At 43.5% G+C, this 24,541-nt stretch overlaps 1 protein-coding gene across 2 annotated transcripts in view; it reads right to left on the reverse strand.

The window, feature by feature from the left end:
• FER1L6 (fer-1 like family member 6) overlaps positions 1 to 24,541 on the reverse strand; it is a 134,166-nt gene that overhangs the window by 63,540 nt on the left and 46,085 nt on the right. For both annotated transcript variants that reach the window (XR_016388312.1, XM_022554020.3), the window contains exons 15-19: positions 22,485 to 22,575; positions 18,717 to 18,836; positions 17,083 to 17,235; positions 9,364 to 9,541; positions 4,646 to 4,770 (exon numbers count right to left, since the gene is read on the reverse strand). Coding sequence is in view for 1 of the 2 variants with exons in the window: in XM_022554020.3 (XP_022409728.3) it covers positions 4,646 to 4,770; positions 9,364 to 9,541; positions 17,083 to 17,235; positions 18,717 to 18,836; positions 22,485 to 22,575 (667 nt within the window). In the remaining variant the exon portion in view is untranslated. The remainder of the gene's footprint in view (positions 1 to 4,645; positions 4,771 to 9,363; positions 9,542 to 17,082; positions 17,236 to 18,716; positions 18,837 to 22,484; positions 22,576 to 24,541) is intronic.

Below are 24,541 nucleotides of genomic sequence, written 5' to 3' on the forward strand. Positions count from 1 at the left end.
AATGACAATGAAAACACGACAACCCAAAACCTATGGGACACAGCAAAAGCAGTTCTAAGAGGGAAGTTTATAGCAATACAATCTCACCTCAAGAAACAAGAAAAATCTCAAATAAACAATCTAAACCTACACTTAAAACAACTAGAGAAAGAGAAGAAAACCCAGTCAGTAGAAGGAAAGAAATCATAAATATCAGAGCAGAAATAAATGAAATAGAAACAAAGAAAATAATAACAAAGATCAATAAAATTAAAAGGTGATTCTTTGAGAAGATAAACAAAATTGATAAACCCTTAGCCAGGCTCATCAAGAAAAAAAGGGAGAGGATGCAAATCAATAAAATTAGAAAAGAAAAAGGAGTAATCACAACTGACGCTGCAGAAATACAAAGGATTACAAGAGACTACTACAAACAAGTATATGCCAATAAAATGGACAACCACAAAGAAATGGACAAATTCTTGGAAATGTACAATTTTGAAAGACTGAACCAGGAAGAATTAGAAAATATAAACAGACCTATCCAAGTAATGAAATTGAAACCGTAATTAAAAATTTTCCAAGGAACAAAAGTCCAGGACCAAATGGCTTCACAGGTGAATTCTATCAAACATTTACAGAAGAGCTAACACCCATCCTTCTCAAACTCTTCCAAAAAATTGCAGAGGGAGAAACATTCCCAAATTCATTCTATGAAGCCACCATCATCCTGATACCAAAACCAGAAAAAGATATTACAAAAAAAGAAAATTATAGGGGCTTCCCTGGGGGCGCAGTGGTTGAGAGTCCGCCTGCCGATGCAGGGGACATGGGTTCGTGCCCCGGTCCGGGAAGATCCCACATGCCGCAGAGCGGCTGGGCCCGTGAGCCATGGCCGCTGAGCCTGCGTGTCCGGAGCCTGTGCTTCGCAACGGGAGAGGCCACAACAGTGAGAGACCCGCGTACCACGAAAAAAAAAAAAAGAAAATTATAGACCAATATCACTGATGAAAATAAATGCAAAAATCCTGAACAAAATACTAGCAAACAGAATCCAGCAGCACATTAAAAGGATCATACACCATGATCAAGTGGGACTTATCCCAGGGATGCAAGGATTCTCCAATATACACAAATCAATGAATGTGATACACCACATTAACAAATTAAGGAATAAAAACCATATGATCATCTCAATAGATGCAGAAAAAGCTTTTGACAAAATTCAACACTGATTTATGATAAGAACTCTCCAGAAAATGGGCATAGAGGGAAACTACCTCAACATAATAAAGGCCATATATGACAAACCCACAGCAAGCATCATACTCAATGTTGAAAAACTGAAAGCATTTACACCAGGATCAGGAAAAAGACAAGGATGTCCACTCTCACCACTCTTATTCAATATAATTATGGAAGTCCTATTCATAGCAATCAGAGAAGAAAAAGAAATAAAAGGAATACAAATTGAAAAAGAAGAAGTAAACCTATCACTATTTGCCAATGACATGATACTCTACATAGGAGATCCTAAAGAGGCCACCAGAAAACTACTAGAACTAATCAATGAACTTTGTAAGGTTGCAGGATACAAAATTAATGCACAGAAATCTCTGGCATTCTTATACACCAACAATGAAAAATCAGAAAGAGAAATTAAGGAAACAGTCCCATTTACCACTGCAACAAAAAGAATAAAATACCTAGGAATAAACCTGCCTAAGGAGGCAAAAGACTTGTATTCAGAAAACTATAAAACACTGATGAAAGAAATCAAAGATGATATAAACAGATGGAGAAATATACCATGTTCTTGGATTGGAAGAATCAATATTGTGAAAATGACTATACTACCCAAAGCAATCTACAGATTCACTGCAATCCCTATCAAACTACCAATGGCATTCTTCACAGAATTAGAACAAAAAATCTTACAATTCGTATTGAAGCACAAAAGAACCCGAATAGCCAAAGCAATCTTGAGAAAGAGAAACGGAGTTGGAGGAATCAGGCTCCCCAACTTCAAACTATACATCAAAGCTACAGTAATCAAGACAGTATGGTACTGGCACAAGAATAAGAATATAGATCAATGGTACAGGATAGAATGCCCAGAGATAAACCCACGCACATATGGGCACCTAATTTACGACAAAGGAGGCAAGAACGTACAATGCAGAAAAGACAGCCTCTTCAATAAGTGATGCTGGAAAAACTGGACAGCTACATGTAAAAGAATGAAATTAGAACACTCCCTAACACCATACACAAAAATAAACTCCAAATGGATTAAAGACTTAAATGTAAGACCAGACACTATAAAACTTTTAGAGGAAAACATAGGAAATACACTCTTTGACATAAACCACAGCAAGATCTTTTTTGACCCACCTCCTAGAGTATCAGAAATAAAAACAAATGGGACTTAATTAAGCTTAAAAGCTTTTGCACAGCAAAGGAAATCATAAACAAGACAAAAAGACAACCCTCAGAATGGGAGAAAATATTTGCAAATGAAACAGACAAAGGATTAATCTCCAAAATATACAAACAACCCATGGATCTCAATATCAAAAAACCAAACAGTCCAGTTAAAAAATGGGTGGAAGACCTAAATAGACATTTCACCAAGGAAGACATACAGATGGCCAAGAGGCACATGAGAAGCTGCTCAACATCACTAATTATTAGAGAAATGCAAATCAAAACTACAGTGAGGTATCACTTCACACCAGTCAGAATGGCCATTATCAAAAAAGCTAGAAACAATAAGTGCTGGAAAGGATGTGGTGAAAATGGAACCCTCCTGCACTGTTGGTGGGAATGTAAATTGATACAGCCACTATGGAGAACAGTATGGAAGTTCCTTAAAAAACTGAAAATAGAACTACCATATGACCCAGCAATCCCACTACTGGGCATATACCCTGAGAAAACCATAAAGAGACATGCACCACAATGTTCACTGCAGCTCTATTTACAATAACCAGGACATGGAACCAACCTAAATGTCCACTGACAGATGAATGGATAAAGAAGATGTGGCACATTTATACAATGGAACATTACTCATCCATAAAAAGAAACGAAACTGAGTTATTTGTAGTGAAGTGGATGGACCTAGAGTCTGTCATACAGAGTGAAGTTAAGTCAGAAAGAGAAAAACAAATACCGTATGCTAACATATATATATGGAATCTAAAAAAAAAAAAAAAATGGTACTGATGAACCTAGTTTCAGGGCAGGAATAAAGAGGAAGACATAGAGAATGAACTTGATGACATGGGGTGGGAGGGCAAAGCTGGGGCGAAGTGAGAGTAGCATCGACATATATACACTACCGAATGTAAAATAGTTGGCTGGTGGGAAGCAGCCGCACAGCACAGGGAGATCAGCTCCGTGCTTTGCGATGACCTAGACGGATGGGATAGGGAGGGTGGGAGGGAGGCTCAAGAGGGAAGGGACATATGTATGCATATGGCTGATTCACTTTGTTGTGCAACAGAAACTAACATGGTATTGTGAAGCAATTATACTCCAGTAAAGTTCTATTAAAAAAAAAAAAAAAGAGCAGAGTCTGGTCCCCCAGCTCCCCTGAGCCCAGCATGGGACCTGGCACAGAGCAAGCGCTCCACGCGTGCTGGTGAAATTGACAAGATGCTAGCTCACGTTATGCTCTCAACCTGAGTGTCATCAATCAAAACACCATCACGGCCTCACTTTGGGGAGAAATGTCAGCCTTCTTAACATCAGCCAATGTAACGGCCACTACTCATCAATCTCTTTGTACACTTAACTTTTTGCTTCTTCTCAACAGCCCTATTTTAAGAAGACAAACTGAGGTTTAGTGAGTAAAGGCAGCTAGAGAGTAGATGAGGTAGAACGTGAGGTCAGGTCTCTTTGTGTCTTAATTCTGTCCTAACTCCCAGAGGTGGGCAAATCCTTTAAGGAGCTTCCCTCCCTCAGAACAGTGAATCCTCAGAGAACAGAGTAAATCCTTAGAGAATACGATCTAATGAGAAAAGCAGCCTATTGGATATGCGCTCATTAGGGCCCCTTTTCACATGTCCGCACTCAGTGTACAGGAAAGGGAGAAAGCCAAGGAAACAGGTATAGATCCGTCTCCTTTAATCCTCACAGCGTCTGTCTGGAAGTAGTATTTTCCAGAGAGAGACACTGAATCACACAGGTGTTAAAAGTGTGCAGAGTCCCCCAGCTAGAAGTACAAAGTCTAGGGCTTCCTGACTGCAGAGCAGGAAAGCTTTCCTCCCCACCAAGACCCCTCAGCAAAGACTGCACCAGAAGCCTCATGCAAGTTGTCTGAGCTGTTTGTTCATCCCACTGAGCTTGGCATTGTGCCCATCACTCCAGCAGGTGCTCTGGGTGCCAGATCCCATTCTCCCTCACCCCTCTTTTCCTCCCTCCCTTCCTTCAACTCTGTTACTTGCCCTCTTGGCTTCACGACAACAGATCACATTGGATCAGTAGACCTTCCCAATGTCTGGCTGCCTTGTGCCCATGCTTTTGAGTCTGAAACACTGAAACACCTACACACCCAGAGACACAAGTATTTGCAACGTGCCCCGGTTTTTTTCTTTCCTGGGGTTCTGCTGTGGCTCGGCTGTGGGCTGCGGGGAGAAAGCAAGTGGGCTCCCCTGGTTACCTTCGTGGTCTGGCAGTGGGAAAGGAATGTGACCTTGGCAAAAGGGTCTGAAAGTCCGTTGCTGTCAGCTGCGATGAGGCCCCGGGCTTGGTACATGTGAGCTCTCAGCTGGAAGACATGCCGGTCTGTGGACAAATAACGGGAAGGGGTGGCATTAGCAGGCTTCTGAGGAACAGTGAGTGCGAGTGGGTGTCTGTGTGTGCTGCTCACCTGTGGGTGTTTCCGGAGACAGACAAAGGAGACCACAGGCACTGAAGGCCTCTTAGACCAAACTGGACACAGGGAAGATGGGGGAAGAGGTCATGTTCATGGGTACTTTGGAGCCAGGCATTCTCCTTGGTGCATTCACCACATTGTGGGATTTAATCTTCATAACAAAACAACCCCGTGAAATATATATCATTATCTTCATTTTATAGATGAGGGAAATGGTTCATAAAAAGGCTAAAATACATTTCCAAGTTTTCAGAGCTAACTAATTCCAGAGCCTGGATTTCATTTCCGTCAGATTCCAAAATCCAAATCTCTTCCTAAAATACCACATTTTTAAAATCTATATGCAAAACGGCAACAGACTCACAGACATAGAAAACAAACTTGTGGCTACCAAAGGGGAGAGGGGTGGGGGGAGGGATAAATTAGGGGTATGTGATGAACAGATACAGACTACTATGTATGAAATAGATAAGCAACAGGATATATTGTACAGCACAAGGAATTATAGCCATTATTTTGTAATAACTTATAATGGAGTATGATCTGCAAAAATACTGAATCACTGTGCTGTACACCTGAAAATGATATCATATTGTAAGTCAATGATACTTCAATAAAAAATTTAAAAATACCACATTTCACCTCTTAGTAAAACCTCCTGTTTCCAATGGTGTGTGTGTATAAGGGGGACATTTCTTCATTTTTGCTTCCATAAACTCAGTAAAGTCTTGAGTCATCCATCCATCCATTCTGCCATTCAGCCAGCCAATGTCATTTTGAGCACCTACAGTATACCAGGCACAGTTCTGGCCTCTGAGGATTCTGAAGCAGCTAAGACAGCCCCTGACCTTGGGGAGCTCCAGGGACGGGGCAGAAGATAAGCAAGTGCCCCAATCCCAGTGACAGGAGCCAGAGCTAAGTGTCCTGCAGGAGATACAGGCAGAGGGCATGGGAGGTTAAAGGCAGGAGTGAGCACACCTGGTTGACGGGATGGGAGGCAGAGACAGGGCTGCAGGTGGGGCAGACCAGGGTTCAGTGGGGGAACCCCAAAGAAGAGTTGAGTTAATCACATGCCTTGTTTCATGGACTTTATGATCCTTTGCCCTTGCCTGGCCCCTCTTGCTTTTTATATTCATTTGTTCCCTTTTACCCTCTTTTAAAAAAAAATTATTTCGTTCATGGATCATGCCTTTGGTGTTGTATCTAAAAAATCATTGCCATACTTAAAATCATCTTGGTTTTCTCCTATATTATCTTCTAGGAGTCTTATAGTTTTGCATTTTGTATTTAGGTTTATGATCCATTTTGAGTTAACTTTTGCAAAGGTCATAAGTTCGATGTCTAGATTTATATTTTTGCATGTGGGTGTCCAGTTGTTCCAGCACCATTTGTTGAAAAGACTATGCTTGCTCCATTGTATTGCCTTCACTTGTTTGTCAAAGATCAACTGAATATATTTATGTAGGTTTATTTCTGGGCTCTCTATTGTGTTCCACTGACCTATTTGTCTACTCTTTTGCTAATACTGCACTGTCTTGATGACTGTAGCTTTTATAGTAAGTCGTGATGTCAGGTAGTGTCAGTCTTCCAACTTTGTTCTTCTTAATATTGTGTTGACTCTTCCAGGTTTCTGCCTCTCCACATGAACTTTAGAATCAGTTTGTCGATATCCACAAAACAACTTGCTGGGATTTTAATTGAGATTGCATTGAATCAAGAAAAACACTAAGCAACAGAAGTATCTATTTAAAATTGGAACAAGGAGATAAAAGCTTGGATAAGTTACAGAGGTAAATCCTCATCTTTCACAATGAGTAGCTATGTGTTAAATGTAAAATCAAGAAATAGTGATATAAACATATCATGTAGAATAAAGGGAGATAATTACCTTAACAAAAACTGTTAAAAGTGTTTTTCCCTTTTACCCTCTTACCCAAGAGAGCTCCTTAAAAGGGTGACAGTTAACAAAGGAACATTCAGCAGAGGGTTGAGGAATTTCCTGACCAGGGTATGTCAAGAGAGCCCACGCTCTCTAAGCATTCCTTAACATGCTACATAAGTGGGCAAATTTCTCAGCTGGGAGTGAACTTGAGAATAGCTCATTCCCTGAGATCATCCACAAGGTGTCCCTGAAGTGAGTCACCCCAGAATTTTAGCAGAGCTCCCAATACAACCACATAGGCAGGACACTGCACACCTCCAGGGGTCGCCATTGACTTGGTCTAGGTTTTTGTTTTTATGAAACCTTGAGTCTTACCAGCTCTGTTCCTTAGACTAGTAAAGCCAGCTTCCTCTTTGCTCCCATACTTTGGCCCATCTCTGTGCTGCGGCTCACTTTCCACGTGTGGTTATTAGAGACATGTCTGATTGCCCCCATTGGAGGGCCAGGATCACCTCTCCCACCACTCCTCATTCCCCACTAGTTTTCCCACCGTACCTTCCATATGCAGGTGCAAACTAATTATTGGTTGAATGGATATGTTCTGAAGCATAAAATGAACGAAGAAAGGAAATTCTCCAGGAGGTGTGGAAGGCAGCCAAAGCCATTAATGTCAGGGCACAGCCGAGCAAGTTTATTAGGTCATTCCACGAAAAGAACATGCTGCAGAGGGTCAGAAAGCTTTGGAAAAAGCCTTTCCTCTCCTCTGAATCGTTAGTAGCTGGGACAGCAAATATGGCCAGGTACCTTGGGTCTCTAGAGGTAGTGTCTATAGAAATAAAAAGGTAACTTGATGTGGGTGTTTTCACCCAAAGATGAAAACTCTAAAGACAGGATGGAAAGCAGTGGAAATAAAGAAGAGTTTGGAGACAGTTTGTTCCATCATTTACTAGCTGTGTGATCTTGGGCAATTTCTAAACACTTCCAATACATCCTTTCTCCACCTGTAGAATGAAGAAACCACCCAAGGTTGGTGTGAGAAATAAATCAAATCCTATGGGTAAAGTGTATGACACAATGCTTGGCATATGGTAGGGGTTGTGCATTTTTCAAAAAGAGCTGAGTTTTCCTTGCTCTTACGCATTGATATTGGGCATGGAAACCACGAGCTGAACCATTGGATAAATATCTCTAGAACTCTGTCTTCTCTAAGTATTGAGCCATTTAGGTCCCACTGGCAGTCAAGTTCAGTCAACATCAGAGGAGCCTTGTGCAACACGGGAAACCTGGATTTGTAGACAGTCCTCCAGTGTTTCAGACACTGGCTCAATTCAAAACTCAACTTCAGTTGAAGTGAAGGTAAAACTGTTCTACCCTATCTGAATTCAGCAGCAAGGATCGTGCAAATTGAAGCAATTTGGAAACAGAAAGCAAAATGCAACTGTAAGGCATTAATGATTAGAACAAAGTTCAAAATTATATGGAAATGTAAATATGATGACACTCATAGAAAATACCTATGTAGAAGAGAGGATTACATAAACCATGCTGAACTGCTAAAAGTAGCCAACCCAAGAACCAAGCTAGAGAAACATGAGTGACCCCAATGATACCAGTTTCTACTGGGTCATTACTGGGAAATGTAAATGGCTGCTGTTTATGGGTCAAAACCCCAATGCCATGTAAAAGGAAATCTGCTTTAATTCCACAGGTCCTATGAGCGCAAGAGCTTACTGATGTCTCTTTAAAAGACATCTTTTGCTTTATTATTTTTAAAATTGTATTTATTTTTGGCTGCATTGGGTCTTCGTTGCTGCATGCGGGCTTTCTCTAGTTGTGGCGAGCGGGGGCTACTCTTTGTTGCGGTGCATGGGCTTCTCATCGTGGTGGCTTCTCTTGTTGCAGAGCACAGGCTCTAGGCGCGCGGGCTTCAGTAATTGTGACACGTGGGCTAAGTCGTTGTGGCTCGTGGGCTCTGGAGCACAGGCTCAGTAGTTGTGGCGCATGGGCTTAGTTGCTCTGCGGCATGTGGGATCTTCCCGGACCAGGGATCGAACCCGTGTCCCCTGCATTGGCAGGCGGATTCTTAACCACTGCACCACCAGGGAAGCTGAAAAAGACATCTTTTGCTTTAAATGCAAACTCAATCTATATAGTCTGTTAACAAAGAAACTCATATTGCATTCTCTCCATTAACAGAAAAATATAAATATTTATTCCAGATATGTTTAATAACTTCACTTTATTCTTTAGATGGGACATTGGAAGGTCAGAAAGAAAACTTAGAAACTGTATTAAAAGAGGCAAATAAGGGGGCTTCCCTGGTGGCGCAGTGGTTGAGAGTCCGCCTGCCGATGCAGGGGACACAGGTTCGAGCCCCGGTCCGGGAGGATCCCCCATGCCGCGGAGCGGCTGGGCCCGTAAGCCATGGCCGCTGAGCCTGCGCGTCCAGAGCCTGTGCTCCGCAATGGGAGAGGCCACAGCAGTGAGAGGCCCGTGTACCGCAAAAAAAACGAGGCAAATAAGTTGATCCTAAAATAATATGCAAACAGCTCGTGAATGCCACCCCTCAGAAGCCCACCAGAGACATCTTATGACCCTCTTGGCCCAGTGGGCATCATACCTTTGTAGAGCAGGTTAGCTGGGGGTTTACTGATGCCAGCCCCTTTGGAGGACATTTCTGCTTCATAGCCTGCTGGTAAGTTGTTCAAAATGGCACTAGAGTGTCTGGTGGAGCCCAGCCACATGTACACGTCAATTTTCGCTTGCATCGACCAACCAGCTGGCTGTTTTCCAGGAAGCTGGGGAAAGGTTACAAGGAAGAGACCCCCTCATTAGTAGGAGCCATTGTGGGCCTCAGTCTCTGAGAAAAGAGGTCCTTCCCTGGGGCTCCTATTAAAATGAGACCAATGACCCCAGTTGCCACGATGCACAGTTTTAGAGGAGGATCCAGGTTTAAGGGGGCCAGGAGCTCAAACAGGCCCTGTGTGATCATTTAAACCTAACAGGTAGGTATGGTTATTACCCCTGTTTTATAGATGAGAAAACTCAGGCTCAGAGAGGCTAAATAAGTTCCTAAGATTACTCAGTTTTTAAGTGACGGAGCCAGGACTCGAACCAGGGGAGATGATACCAGATGTGGGCTCTGGACTCTGAACGCCCACAGCCTGCTTCTCTCCACACTGAGTTGAAATCCCCCTTCCCAGAACTTCCAATTGCCTTGAGTTCCAACCACAGCCTCTGCCTCTTTGCTGCTCAGAAGAACTCGAATTCTTCTTCCACAGGTCAGGCCCCTGTGGGCTTCAGGGCATCTACCTGCCCTACCATGTTGTTTCTTCCTGCTAGACACCTCTCATCCCTTCACCCCTCCCTCACGCAGTGTGGTTTCAAATTCCCTTGCTACCCTGCTTCCCCTCCTTTGAATGTACTCGGATTTGAATTTATATTTATGTTTGTTTGAATTTGTGTTTATGTGTGTAGTGTGTGTGTGGTGTGTGGGTGCGTGCGTTCTCAACATGTGAAGGACACAACTCAATGCAGAGCGGCTCCTTTATTTCTCCATCACCAGGATTAGGGGACTCCTCACCCCCATCTAAGGAACCTCAGGCCCCAGACTTGGCTGGGTGCAGGATTTCTGGCAAGGCTTTCACTCGGAAAGTGGCCACCTCTCCAGATTTTGTTGACTCTTCTAAGTGCCTCTTCTTAGTGTTTCCTAGGATTTCCCATCAATGCACAATTCCCCTTTCTTCTGCACCACTTCTTTTCCATGGAGAATCACAAAATCCCACTGGGAGAGGCTACCACTTGCTCTGACAATTTCCCAGGCACCCGTGGAAAGCCCCAGAACCCCAAACTGTGCCTGGTTCTTGGCCTGCCTTCCTGTCTTGCTCTGTGAGTTCCCCAAGAGGACTGTGAGCAACTCAGTTCAGCAGCTACTACCAAGTGCCACCAGACCTTGCTGAGGGAGTGGGGCCAGAAGGGCCTCACAATGACTGCGACACAGTCCTGGGCTTCCCTTCCAAGAGCTCACATCCAGACAGGGAGGCCGACTTGCATTCACTTACTCAAATGCAAGGTCAAGTGTAAGAGAGAAGATGCCATAGGACCAGAGGAGAAGCAGGTATATCCATCCTTTCTTTAATACTCACATATTCCAGTAGGCTTTGATAAGTACTTTGGAGTTGGACTCCTAGAGAAGGCATCCCAGGAGGAAGGAAGTGCCTGAACAGAGATACAGAGGCAGGAGCTAACTGTGGTGATTAGGGCTGACGTTTAGTGAGCGCTTACTTGGTGCCAGGGACAGATTTGCTAAGAGCTTTCAGCAAAGAAAAAGCTGGAACAGAGAATGACACAGATGAGGCTGCAGAATCCTGCTGAGTATACGGAGGAGTTTAGATTTTATTCTTTAGGGAATAGGATGCCATTATTTATTCAGCTTTAAAAAAACAACTAAGGGGGGGCTTCCCTGGTGGCGCAGTGGTTGAGAGTCCGCCTGCTGATGCAGGGGACACGGGTTCGTGCCCCGGTCCGGGAAGATCCCACATGCCGTGGAGCGGCTGGGCCTGTGAGCCATGGCCGCTGAGCCTGCGCGTCCGGAGCCTGTGCTCTGCAGCGGGAGAGGCCACAACAGTGAGAGGCCCACGTAACGCAAAAAAAAAAAACAAAAAAAAAAAACAAAAAAAAACAACTAAGGGGGCTTCCCTGCTGGTTCAGTGGTTAAGAATCCGCCTGACAATGCAGGGGACACGGGTTCGAGCCCTGGTCCAGGAAGATCCCACATGCTGCGGAGCAACTAAGCCCGTGAGCCACAACTACTGAGCCCACGTGCCACAACTACTGAAGCCCGCACGCCTAGAGCCTGTGCACCACAACAAGAGAAGCCTCCGCAATGATAAGCCCACGCACCTCAACGAAGAGTAGCCCCAGCTCGCCACAACTAGAGAAAGCCCGCGCGCAGCAACGAAGACCCGATGCAGCCAAAAAAAAAAAAAGTGATACTTCCAAAAAATTTTAAAAAAAGAAACAACTAAGGTCATTTTGCTGTTAGTAAAGACAACCAGTCTGCAACTCATCATTTTAAAAATTATAATAAGACAAAACACCCTCAATTCATCACTTCCACAATAATAATGAAAGTAGCTAAAATGCATTGAGCACTTGTTCAATCAAACAAATAGCTATTGAGAGCCTAAGGTTATTTTGTTGTAATAAAAGCAATCCCTCTGCCATCTGTATACATCCCGAGGACATCAATTCACAAAGGCAGGATTTTTGACTGTCATACACAGGGATGTCCCCAGTGCCTAAAATAGTACTTGGCACTCAGGAAGCACTCAGAAAATATTTGTTGAATTATTTATTTCTTTTTCTAATAATAATATTTTACATGTGCTGAGCACTTACATTGTCCCAGGCCCTGGTCTAATTTTCCTCCCTACACACAGAACGGCCTATTACTTGCATACTATTAACAAGCAACAGGTTATCATTCATCTTCATGACGACTGTAAAATAAATTCTTTCATTATGTGTATTTTAAAGATGAAGAAGTGGAGGTTCAGAGAGGTTAAGACAATTGTCCGATGTCACAAAGCCAGGCAGGGATACAGCCAAGACTCAACCCTGCTCTACCTGGCTCCAGAGCCCATCCTCTTGGCCCAAGCTCCTCATACACTGGTACGTGTACCTGTGCATGTGAACTGCTGGGGCATCTGGTTAAAATATAAATTCTGACTCAGCGGGTGTGGGGTAGGATTTGAGATTTCTCCCTGTTGGTGCTTATCCTGCTGGTCTATGGACCACAGTTTTAAGTGTTTGAGTAGCAAGACTCTTAACTCTGCTGTGTTGCCCCCAAGCAGGTCCGATATCCTTTGCTTCTTAAAGTAAAACAAAAACACAAAACGTCCTTCATCTCTACTGCTATGAAAACAACCTGTATATGTGAATTCATGGCTAGAAACCAAAAGTCAGCTAACATCTTGTGAAAATGTTATACAAGGACCATGGCTGCATGCCTAAAGTTTGCCGTTTAAACATCTTTTTAAAAATACACACCTTGAAATTGTTTGCAAGACAATGCAGTCTCTCACTTAGGAATCCAAGTTGGAACTCACGCACCATCACTGATCACCTTCCTAGGTGCTCACAGAAACAACAACCCACGTTTCACTTCACGTGCATTTCCAGCCTCAGCTGTCTTCCCTGCCTTCCCCTCCCCCGCTCTCCCCTTTCTCTCATGTGCTCCTGAAGCCTGACCAACCAGAGCAACTTCTTGCCTTTTAAGAATAGCATGGCAGGGCAGGGAGGGAAAGAGAGAGAGAGAAAAAAAAAAAAAAAAAAAAATTAAAGAATGCAAAATTGCGTCAAAAAAGTATGATCACCAATGTGTAAAAACTGCACGAGACAGAACGCTAAAGTCTTCGCCGCTCCTGTAACCCACCCACCTCCCCTCCGGGGTCCTGGTGAAATGCCAGCTGTCTTACAAAAGAAGGGAAATCTTGGCCAGTCAGAAAAAGGAGAGAAAGGTGGTCATTCACACAAACTGTGTTGAAGTTGGTCCATCAATATTAGTGTGAGAAAGGTGTGTTTGCCTTGTAGAGACTTCACTTGGAGGCAGGACCTGGAAGGGTGTCTGCAGCTACCACTTCCTGCTGCATGCTAGGGAAGCTGGATGGAAACCTGGAGGCCTGAGAGGAAGAGTCTGGACTCGGGGCTGTGGAGCAGAAGCCAGGATAGAGGTGGAAACGAGACTGAGGAGTGGCGGACTCAGCACTGAGAGGTGACTCGAGAACAAAGAAGGTTGGGCCGCTGCATCCATCTCCCACAGGGAGAGTTTCCTTTTAGAATGAATGTCCTTTTCTGAGACTGAAGGGGGAGAATTCTGCTTTTCTGGATGGTGGATTAGGCTGAGCTCAGCAACTTCTGTTGCAGCATTTTTAGTAACATTATGAATATATTTAGATTAGAGAGAAAGAAAGATCATGAAACAGGGACCATGAAAACCTGACTGCCGTTCCAGATTTACTATTACCTAGCCATGTGACTTCAGGTGAGGCAGTTTTGCTTCCTTTAGATTAATTAATATTCCCTCAACCTGGGCCCCCCAGGCACAGCAGTTTCCTAAAATTTGTAAATAGCTATTCTAGATGAATAAGGTTGACAAGCATGAGTTGTAAACGATGATTCCTGACTGCAGGACATTGACTTTTCTACTGGTTGAGGGGCACTGTGAAACTCCAAGAGGGGGATACAACGGCAGCCTCTAAATGTGTTTGAACACGGGGTGTTTATGGCGCCACTCAAAGGACAGCTGCTCTGTGGAACAAACTTTGAGGCGACTCTGGAAAAAATCTAGAGATCTGAGAGATTTACATTCTGTGCTTTGTCTCACTGCACTTTCTAATTCCCAGTTAAGAAACCAGAGTGAGCAGCAGGTGGGTGAATCCTTTGTCTCCCTGAAGCAGCTCTTGCTTTTTTCAGATTCACCAATTCAGTGAAGAGAAACAGGGCCTAAAGGGAGGTGGCGGGAGGGAGTTAAAAGCAGGGGTAACAAACGTAAGGTAGATAGCTAGTGGGAAGCAGCCGCATAGCACAGGGAGATCAGCTCGGTGCTTTGTGACCGCCTGGAGGGGTGGGATAGGGAGGGTGGGAGGGAGGGAGAGATATGGGAAGAAAAAAAAAAAAAGCAGGGGTAAAAATCAAAACAGGAATGAAAATAGTTTTCATCTTATCAAGCTGTTTCATCATGTCAGGACAACAACATGTTCAGCATTTACAAAGCTATCACCCAAAGCAATCCCAATGACAAAAGGAAAATCCAGATAAAGAAGTAAGCCAAGGCCACAGGGCAAAGGTCCTGAATTCCCAGTTAGGTCTATTCTCTGGCTTTAGTTGACAGTTGTTCTCTGTTCTAATTTTAAATAATTCTGGGATACATCAAAATATTTAGGAAGGAATAACTTTATGCTGGTTTTCTCTTATTTTTAGCACAGGGCTTTCTGAAATGATTTGCTATTTTTAAGACAGGTGTTTCTTTCAACCCCAGAATTCCTTGGAATGAAAAAGATGAAGAAATATTTGTGGTGAATAACTAGGGTGAGTTTTTCTTTTTCAGTTACAGTTTTACAGAGGTGGGTTTAAAAATCCTTTTGTACGTATGACAGGAAATATTGGGTTGGCCAAAAAGTTCATTCGGGGTTTTCCATAACATCTAACATACAGAACCACAAACACTTCCCTGGATGTGAAGGGGGCACACAATGCCAGAAATGTCCCCTAGATGTTGGATTTCCATTTGTTTGAATGCCAACATTTATTGCGTGATGACCCCGGCGGACGTACACTCTGTGTTCTTTTACGTGCAGTTATCCACTTAATCCTCAACATCACATCCCTATTTGAAGGATGAAGAACAGGAGACACAGAGATGTTACGTAACATTCCCCAAGTCATACAGCTCCTAAATATTAGCCCTGGAATTCACTAATAGGTAAAATTGTATTCCCCTCAAATGCATATGTTGAAGTCCCAACCTCTAGTACCTTAGAATATGACCTTATTTGGAAATAGGGTCATTACAGACAGAGTTAACATGAGCTCAATCTGGAGTAGGATTCTCATAAAAAGGACATCATAGGAAAAGAGACATGCACACAGGGAGAACATGATATAAAGATTGGAGTTATGCTCCCACAAGCCAAGGAGCTACCAGAAGCTAGAAGAGATGCTTCCCTAGCACCTTCAGAGGGAGCACGGCCCTACCAATCCCTTTGTGTCAGCTTTCCAGCCTTCAAAACTGGGAGATAATAAACTTCTGTGGTTTAAGCCACACGGTAGCACTTTGTTACAACAGCCCTAGTAAACGAATACAAATTCCAACCCAGATTCACCTTATTTCAAAGCTCAAGTATTAAACCAGTACCTGTAATGCCTCTTCTGTCTGCCCCCCATAACAATCACATCAACAGTAGACTCGAGCCATTGGATGCGCTTTGAGGCTGTCTAATCCAGCTGCCCACTGCCATATTCATACCAAGGGGAGAAAGAACACATTGTGGACCTCCATTTAGGGAACTATTTCCCTGTAATGTCTCTCGTGGGGCCCAGTTCTAGCCTCTGGAAACACACACGTGCGCACGCACACACACACACAATCATCCCACCATCCACGTGGAAGCCCTACGAACACAAAATCTCTATCATGCTGTCAAATCTCTCTTCTAGTTAAACATTGTCATCTCCTCACCTATTCTTCACATGGCATGGTTTTGACCCTTCTCATCCTCCTTCTAAGGTAGTGGAAGAATAATTACGTTGTAGCAAATAATCAGAACTCAGATTGGCAGGACAGCCCACTGTGAGTTGGGAAAGTTAATCAGTCAAATCACACACTCTTGTTGCCAGCCATTGGTGAGTGTTAAGCTTTTGGACCAGTATTTCTCCATGTTTGCTCAAATTCTCTCCTGGGATAGAAATGTCTTTGTAGTAGAGGTAAAATACCCAGGGTCTCCAGGAAAGGCTCAAATCTTGATTTAAAGACAGTAGGATCTATCCAGAGATTGTGCCTATGAGCCTGTGTTCATGAATGGTGCAGGGACCCAAGATGACTATCATATCTTTACAGTGTAAAGCCGCCAGGAATCCTGAACTAGCAGTTCTGTGGAAGAGCAGCCTCTCCTCTTGTAATTTTCTTTGAAGTCTATTTTTAAAATATAGATGAACTCGTGTAAAATGATGCCACAGATAAATTACTCAAGAGAAAAGTAGAAAGGAAACTAATAGAAAAAATGTTCATTCTTCTTAGTAATCAAAGAAGTAAAAATTAAAATAACCTTAAGATATCTGCACTAGATTTTTAAAAAAACACCTTATATGTCTCTGGTGACATAGCTATTGGAAAATTGGAAAATATTCAGCCCCAGGATGGTCTCCTTGAATCAAGAGGGGGCAAGATGTTCTAGTTGTCCTCAGACTTTTGAAAGTCTTAGCATCAAGTCAGAGATCTGGACACACGTTAGGAATGCCGTGCAACCCAGGAAAAACAGAGGTTCCCATCCTTGAGTCAAAAATAGTACAGACTGTGACCTTTGGTGAAATACCAGAAATTCCATGGGGAAGGGCGTGTCCCTGGGCCAGGAGCCTGAGCAAGAGCCCCTCCCCTTGGTGAATGAGGGCTGAGCAGGGAGGAGTCTCTTCCCTCTCAGCAATGATGCATGGGGCTCCCTGAGAAATTGGCCTAGAAGCCAGGAGCCAGCTCTTCCCTTGCCATCTGGGACCCATTCATAAAAAAGACAATAAAAAGAGTCTGATCAGAAAAAAAAAAAAAAAAATAGTACAGACTTACTTTGAGGAAGTGAGTTTTGATCTTCCCGCAGTGTTGACCCATCTGCTTCCTGATGGGGGAATAGAGCAAGTCCTTGGCGGCGATGCGGGCATATGCCACCCTCCTGCTGTTGCTCAGCATCCAGATGAGGATGTCAGGGATGGTGTGCTGTGGCTGTGGAGAAGGAGGGGATGGATTTGAGAGGTGGGTGTTTACACAGCACCCCCAGGGTTCTCCTATCCTGCACCAGCACCCCTTCTGCACAAGTTCTGTGACTTAAACTTTCTGGGTACTGAAACACCTGTGCAACCGAGCAAGTTAAGCGTGGCTTCTTTGAGAAAGTCTTAGGTCACGGAAGCCCCATATGCCAAACTGCTTATCATGCTTTGACAACATGCAAGTCGGACCCGTGACTTGGCATCTCTGGTGGCCTATTTTTCTCCATCTGCAGAACAAACGTTTGTTCCACCTTCCCATGGGTTTTTTCTTTGCAATCTTGTAATCATGATTTGGCTTCCAGCATTGGACCTCCTAAGAGCCAGGTAACATTTCCAGAACATTCAAATGAAACACCAAAATTCCATGAATGTCTTTGGATGTCTTTCCATCCGCTCTGAAGGAAGGAAAAACAATTTTACAAGGGATTTTATACCTAAAATATAATTGCTAAGTATTTTCGCTCCATTATAGGTGTTTATTCAGGAGAAACTGCACTCAATTGCACAGAAAATTAGACTTTAAAGTTGAGCTAATCAAGGTAAGAATTGCAGAATTCTCTGCCAAGAGGCCCATTATGTTGTGAGTGTTTGAAATGCACATTGCTGAGCCAGTATAGCTTCCAAAACAAAAGGGAGGCATATTGTCATAAACTAGGCTTTGACATTCTCGGACTGGAAGCAGATACTTTTTCTAACCCCGTAATCCTCTAGTGTAATTGGTACCCTAAGAAGGCATCCCTTCTCTCTTGACAGGGAAACAGAGACATCCTTGTGGAGGTTTTCTGGCCACACGGTCAGTCAGTCACAGACCTAGTTTGAACCTTCTGGGTACTTATTAAAATTCCTGCATTCCAAAGTGACTATCTCACGGCTTGTTATGCCTCCAGGGAATGATGAATTTGCAACAGGAAAAAAAGCTTTCAAGGACAACAGAAGCAGTAAATCTGTACCTCTCCCTGAAAACTTCCGCCACAAAATCTAGTATTTAACAGAAGCAAATACGAGGACTTTTTTTAGATCATTCTAGTAGTCACCAGAAGATATTGCTTACAATTAACTTTAAAATGAGAAGCTGTTTTAACTTTTACTGGACATGAGTTTCAATTTGCTTGCAGTTAAAAACCTATCAAAGATCCCATGTTTATTTTGACTTTTCTTGATCCTATTAAGGAGTGTGCTTTATTATTATTATTATTTAGGTATGTGCTTTTTATTTCGGCTGAATACTCAGGCTTCGTGAAAAAATCAATAAAGCTGTACATGTTTGGCTTAATTTAAAACCCCCTCCTTCACCCTTCAAGCGAATGGTACCTGCTCAGCTCAGCAGGGCTTGAGAGAAAACACTGCTCATCTTTCATTCTTATCAAACATTCAAGCCCCACTGGGAAGATATTCGGTCTCATCTTCCAAATGGCCTTTGCCTTTATAGTTGATTACCTCATCCACAAGAAAGCGGACTTTTTCCACAAAGTTTTGGGCCGCCTGGATCATTTCATCAAGAGATAACTTTTTCTTCTGCTGCTGAGTGAGCCCCTTGGCCTCCTTGGCTATGGCCTCCTAAAACAAAACAAGAGTCGGTGTAGATCTTTCTAGAAATCTGGTTAGCGAGCACAGTCCTGTTGCTGGAGATTCCTGAAAGTGCTTGTAAGTTCCATGCTGAGACACTCATGAGGGCTGTTTCAAGCTCTGCTATGGGGCACGCTGCCCATTAACAGCAATTTGGTAGGACTATGGGGACAGTGAATATTATCTCAGCTTCATTTGACAGACGAGAAGCTGAGGCCCAGAGAAGCCAGAGGTTTGTCACGGTCCCATAGCTCTTTAGTCAAGACCTGAATCTAGGCTTCCTGATACTGACAACAACAACAGCTAAAACAGACTGAGCTCTTACTCTGCACGGGGCAATGTTATATCTGCTGTATTAACCCTTAGGACTCCTCACAGCGACCTTACGGGGTAGGTACTATCATTCCCATTTTACAGCAGAGGAAATAGAGTCATGCAGCTACAGAGAGGCAGAGCTGGACTTGACCCCCTGCTGAGTCCAGAGGCCATGTCCTTCATCATTGCTCTCACCACCTCTCCCCGGAGGCACAGTAGATGCTTCCAGACCAAGTTGGCATCATTGGAGAGAGGCACCAGGGAGATCTGTGTGCGTGGTTGGAACATCTAAAAGTGTTTATTTTGATTCATTCATTCAGCCTGCATTCATGTTCTTAGGGAAAAAAAAAAAAACAAACACTTTGTAGTGATTTCTAAGGCCCTGCATGAGTGGGTCCCGCCCACTGGCTGCCTCATCTTGGACTGCTTCACTCACTGGGCCTCAGGAGGTCCTAAAACACGCCCAGCTCCCCCTCCAGACTGGGATGCTTAAGGTTCCTCTTGACCACATGTTCTCCCTAGACTCTGCATGGCTGGTTTCTCCTCAGGCCTCCACTGCCATGATACCACTGTCATATATTCTCCCACATTTTCCCAATCACCATGGCCTTTTAAAATGCCCTTCATTAAAAAAAAAAAAAAATGCCCTTCATAATCATAACCTGTAATCGTTTTTATTTACTTTTTGTTATCTATCTTCTGTCTTCCCCACTCAAATGTTAACTTTGCAAGGACAGGGGGCCCCTCGGTCTTGTTCTTACCTTGAATACTGAGAGTCTGGTGGAGTTCCTGGCACATAGCGGGTGTTAAATAAATGTTTGTGAAATGAACAGACCAGTCAATAAATTCCTCAAGAACAAGCACCAAGTACTGACAGCCTTGTGTCTCCAGCACCCAGCGCAGGGCCTGGCACCAAAGAAGCCCTCTGATTAGAGGACCTGAATACCTGCTATGCACCAGGCACTATCCCAGGAGCCAAGGCCTGGGACAAGAGGAGGACTCAAGCTTCCTTTCCTTGAGACTTTGACAGTTGGTGAGGTGAAAGCAATATATGCAAATAACTAAAATGTGTAATGCATCATGGGACCAGAGGGGCCAAAGCCAGGTTTTATGGATAATATGATATTTGTGCTGAGCAAAAAATGCATTGAATTCATCAGAAGATAAGAAGAAAAAGTACAGTCCAGTTGGAAGGAACAATTACATATGAAGGCACGTAATCAGTGAGGGTTCAGAATCGTTGGCACATAGATACATGGGAAGGGAGCAACGAGAGACAAGGTTGGGAGACTAGGCTGGGACAAGACGGTGAACAGCCCTGTATATCATGCACAGAGGAATTTGGCCTTTATCTTATGAACAACTGGGAGACTCCAATCTTTTGTTTTTAATAAATTTATTTATTTATGGCTGTGTTGGGTCTTTGTTGCTGCGCGCAGGCTTTCTCTAGTTGCAGTGAGCGGGGGCTACTCTTCGTTGCGGTGCATGGGCTTCTCACTGCAGAGCACGGGCTCTAGGCGCGCGGGCTTCAGTAGTTGTGGCTCGCGGGCTCTAGAGCACAGGCCCAGTAGTTGTGGCGCACGGGCTTAATTGCTCCGCGGCATGTGGGATCTTCCCTGACAAGGGCTCAAACCCGTGTCTCCTGCATTGGCAGGCGGATTCTTAACCACTGAGCCACCAGGGAAGCCCTCCAGTGGTTTTTTTAAATCAAGAGAGATCTAAGCACATTTGTGTTTTGGAGACCATTCTGGCTGTGGTATGGAAGGTGGACTAGGGGAAGATGACTGTGATAGCCCTGGCCAGAGACGCTAAAGCACTCGGGTTAGGCAGTGGTCCTGGGGATGAAGAATGGAGTGAGTGCCAGTCTTTAAGGGCCGGGGTCTCAACCTGGCCTGGGGTCAAAATGACCGTTTAGTGTGAGGTATAGCAGGGGTCCCCAACCCCCGGGCTGTAGACCAGTAGCGGTCCGCGGCCTGTTAGGCACCGGGCCGCACAGCAGGAGGTGGGCGGCGGGCGAGCGAGTGAAGCTGCATCTGCCTTTCCCCGTCGCTCCCATTACCGCCTGAACCACTCCCACTGCCCCCCCTCCCGCCCCCATCTGTGGAAAAATCCTGTCCACGAAAGTGGTCCCTGGGGCCAAAAAGGTTGGGGACCGCTGAGGTACAGGATTCAAAGTTGATTCTTAAGCTTCTGATTGGAGCAACAAGTGAGGCTGGTGGTACAAATACAGGACAGGGAACAAGCTTCGGTGGGCATATGATGGGCTGAGTGGGATACATTGAGTCAGAGGTGCTATGAGGCAAGCAGTGGACGTGTCCACCCAGAGGCTGGAAATGCGGAGAGAGAGCTGGGCCACTGCAAAGCACGGAAGTCTTGGGCTTGTTCAGGACAAGGACTGTCGGACACAGGAAACGAGAGAGCTGTGCGGGCTATCTGTGGAGGACGGGCACCGCAGAGACAGTCAGAGGTGCTGAGGAAGACATTCAGTAGGAAATAGATCTTACATACGGTGGGAATCTGGCCTCCTTGGAGTAGAGGAGGGCACAAAACTTCATTTATTGTTGTGGAAAGCAGGATGAGTCAAGTGTTCAGAGACTCGGGCTTTAGTCTCTGGAGTATGATTAACCAGCTGTGACCCTTAAATAAAATCATTTAACCTCTGTGGGCCTCATTCACATCTTTAAAAATGTCCCTGGCCAAACATTGAGTAATTTTATTTTGCAGAATTATCATGGCCTCAAACAAGACGTCCCTTGGTGCCATTGCTGGAACTGAAGTTCCAAGGAGAGATAATCAGGGTCTGACTTGGTCTGGCGTTTCTCAGTCGTCACTCATTCAATAGCGACCGAACATCTCTAAGGCACTCAGCACTGTGCAGGGTCTCCAGGGCACAGAGAGGTACCAGCCACTGCCCTGCCCTCAGGTAGTGCTCACAGCTTTTCACACAATTCATAATGGGAGGACACCAAGGAGAGGTAGTTGAGTTATGTCTTTTTGTCTCTCAGCTTAGGAGGCAGAAGGTTAAGTGAAAGAGTCCACAGCCTTTGACAAAATACAAACGTCAAGAAAATGAACAAGTCCTACATCAGAACAGAATATAGCGCTGGTGGGCTTCTAGCTCATTCTTGTAAACATTCAGTAAATGCTAGTTCCTCTCCAACTCACTCATCTATTTATTCCCTTCCCATTCTTCTATATCACACAACTGTATAACTTTTAGAACTTTATCCTCATGTGCTCTATGACCTATGCTTCATCCATGAGGTTTATTTTTAAAGCACACGTTTTAGTTCTTTGCAAAAGTATAAATAGATTTTCACATACCAGCTCCTGCCAACAGAGCGTAAGTCGTTTCTTATCTAAATTGGTTTGGTTCAACATCTTGGGTTTCTTTTCCACTTCAGAGATAAAGGCACTATAAGAGAATAACAATTTTGAAACCTACTTAGTGAAAATTCATTTATATAATTCCAGAGATTTGCAAGTATACTTTCTGCAATACAATAGGAAAGTTGATGAAGCCACAGAACCAAGATTTTTCATTTTGGATTAAGCAGTAAGGCACTAACTTTTCTATGAGACAAAATGAGAATGGGAAATAGTGCCAGGCCTCACATTAGTTTTGGGGATGTTTGTTTTTCTACTTTCTTTCAGTATATACCTATTGTGATTCCTATCCAAGTTCATAACAGCAAACACAAAATAATGCAGTTTTCCTTTATCTTACAAATTTAACACACACCAAAATGTTCCTGAAAATTGTATGTAGAGCAAATATTTTAGACTCAAAACTGGGCTATGTCTTCACATTTTTAAAACCATACAAAGGACTGAATAGTAACGTTTTGAGGGATGAAGTTAAAAATGTATTCAATAGGAAAATGGTAATGGTTATAAATGCAATTGAAGAAGAAACAGAAATGACTTTAAATTTGGGGAAATAAGATATTCCCTCATCAGCAATAAATTAAAATCGATACCATTTTCACTTACTGAAAACCAGGTAATATTCAAGGTTGATAATATTCAAAGGGAAATAGTCACTCTCCTCTATTATGATAGGAGAGTGTTAATTATTATAATGTTTAAGAGGTTATTTGACAGCATCTATCAAAATTTAAATGTCCATATAATTTGATCCAAAAATTATACTAGAATTCTACCCTTCAAAAATAACTGAAGATTCTTGCAAAAATATGTTTACATAGTAATGTTTATTGTAGCATTGTTTATAGTAGCAAAATAAATCAGAACAACTTAAATGTAAGGGACTAGTTAAATACTACATGATACATATCACGTGATTGAACACTGGGGATGAGTATTAGGTGCTACTGTAGAAAGATACCAGTGATACATTGCTGAGTGAAAAAGCAATCTGCTGAACAAAGTGTGTGACGTTTATTTTTATGAATGTGTGTGTTTGCAAATGCACAGAAAAAAAGGAAGACAAATCAAACTCTTCTCTCTGAGTGGGACTGGAGAGAGAGTTGAGAACACTTTTCCTTTATACATCCTGCATTTTGTTGTTGTTGAAGATGAGCATGTAGTATTTCTGTGATGAAAAGAATCAATTACAAAAGAACAAAAGGGGGATCTAAGATGACACACCTCCCAGGGAGGGGTCCCACACCAGAGCTCTGCCTGCTGGTAACTGGAAACTTCAATCAGAAATTTTCTTTGGACATACTAGTCATTGCATTTTCTCTTCATTTTTAAAAAGAATAAAAAGGAGTCTATTTTGAGGAGGGAGTCTTGGTGCCACCTGTCTACCTTTCTTTCATAGAGGCAGAAGGAATCCATTCCACTCCCAGGATGGATCAGCTCTAGGAAACATGGATGCTTCTAATCTCTCTCCCTTCCTCACAGGGGGAGAAGTAACTTATTTCCCCATCAGAATGGGGGTAGATGACTTTGGCACGTGATTCTGTCCATTCCTCATCTTTCAGACCCCGCCCACTGCCAGCTGTGGGCGGCCTCCTCACCTGTACACAGCAGGTGGCCTGTCCCTTCTGGGGGGAAGCCCCAAAGTCCAGCTGCTCAACCTCAAACAGCTGGGGGGACCACAAAGTCTCCTTGACCTCAGGTACAAACTTTTTTCTCAAATCCAGGTTTACCAAATATAAAATGAACGTTTGATCTCTGTCTGACCCTCATGAATATTTTTTTCAGTTGGCTTTAAACTTGAAGAGAAAAGGGAATAATTATCACTTCTAAGTAACCCCCTAATAGAGAAAAGTTATTGAGCTATGAATTTGCCCACAATTTCTAAAAATATGACCATGAAGCTTTTAAGGATGCTTCAAGGGATTTGCAGGTGACACTTAGCTCACAGCAGGAGTAGCACTGATATATATTGCTTCTATATGAAAAACAGAAAA

This window comes from Delphinapterus leucas, chromosome 17, assembly GCF_059928025.1.
Source record: "Delphinapterus leucas isolate spDelLeu-1000000601 "Yukka" chromosome 17, BTC_Dleu_Yukka2, whole genome shotgun sequence".
Lineage (NCBI taxonomy): Eukaryota > Metazoa > Chordata > Mammalia > Artiodactyla > Monodontidae > Delphinapterus > Delphinapterus leucas.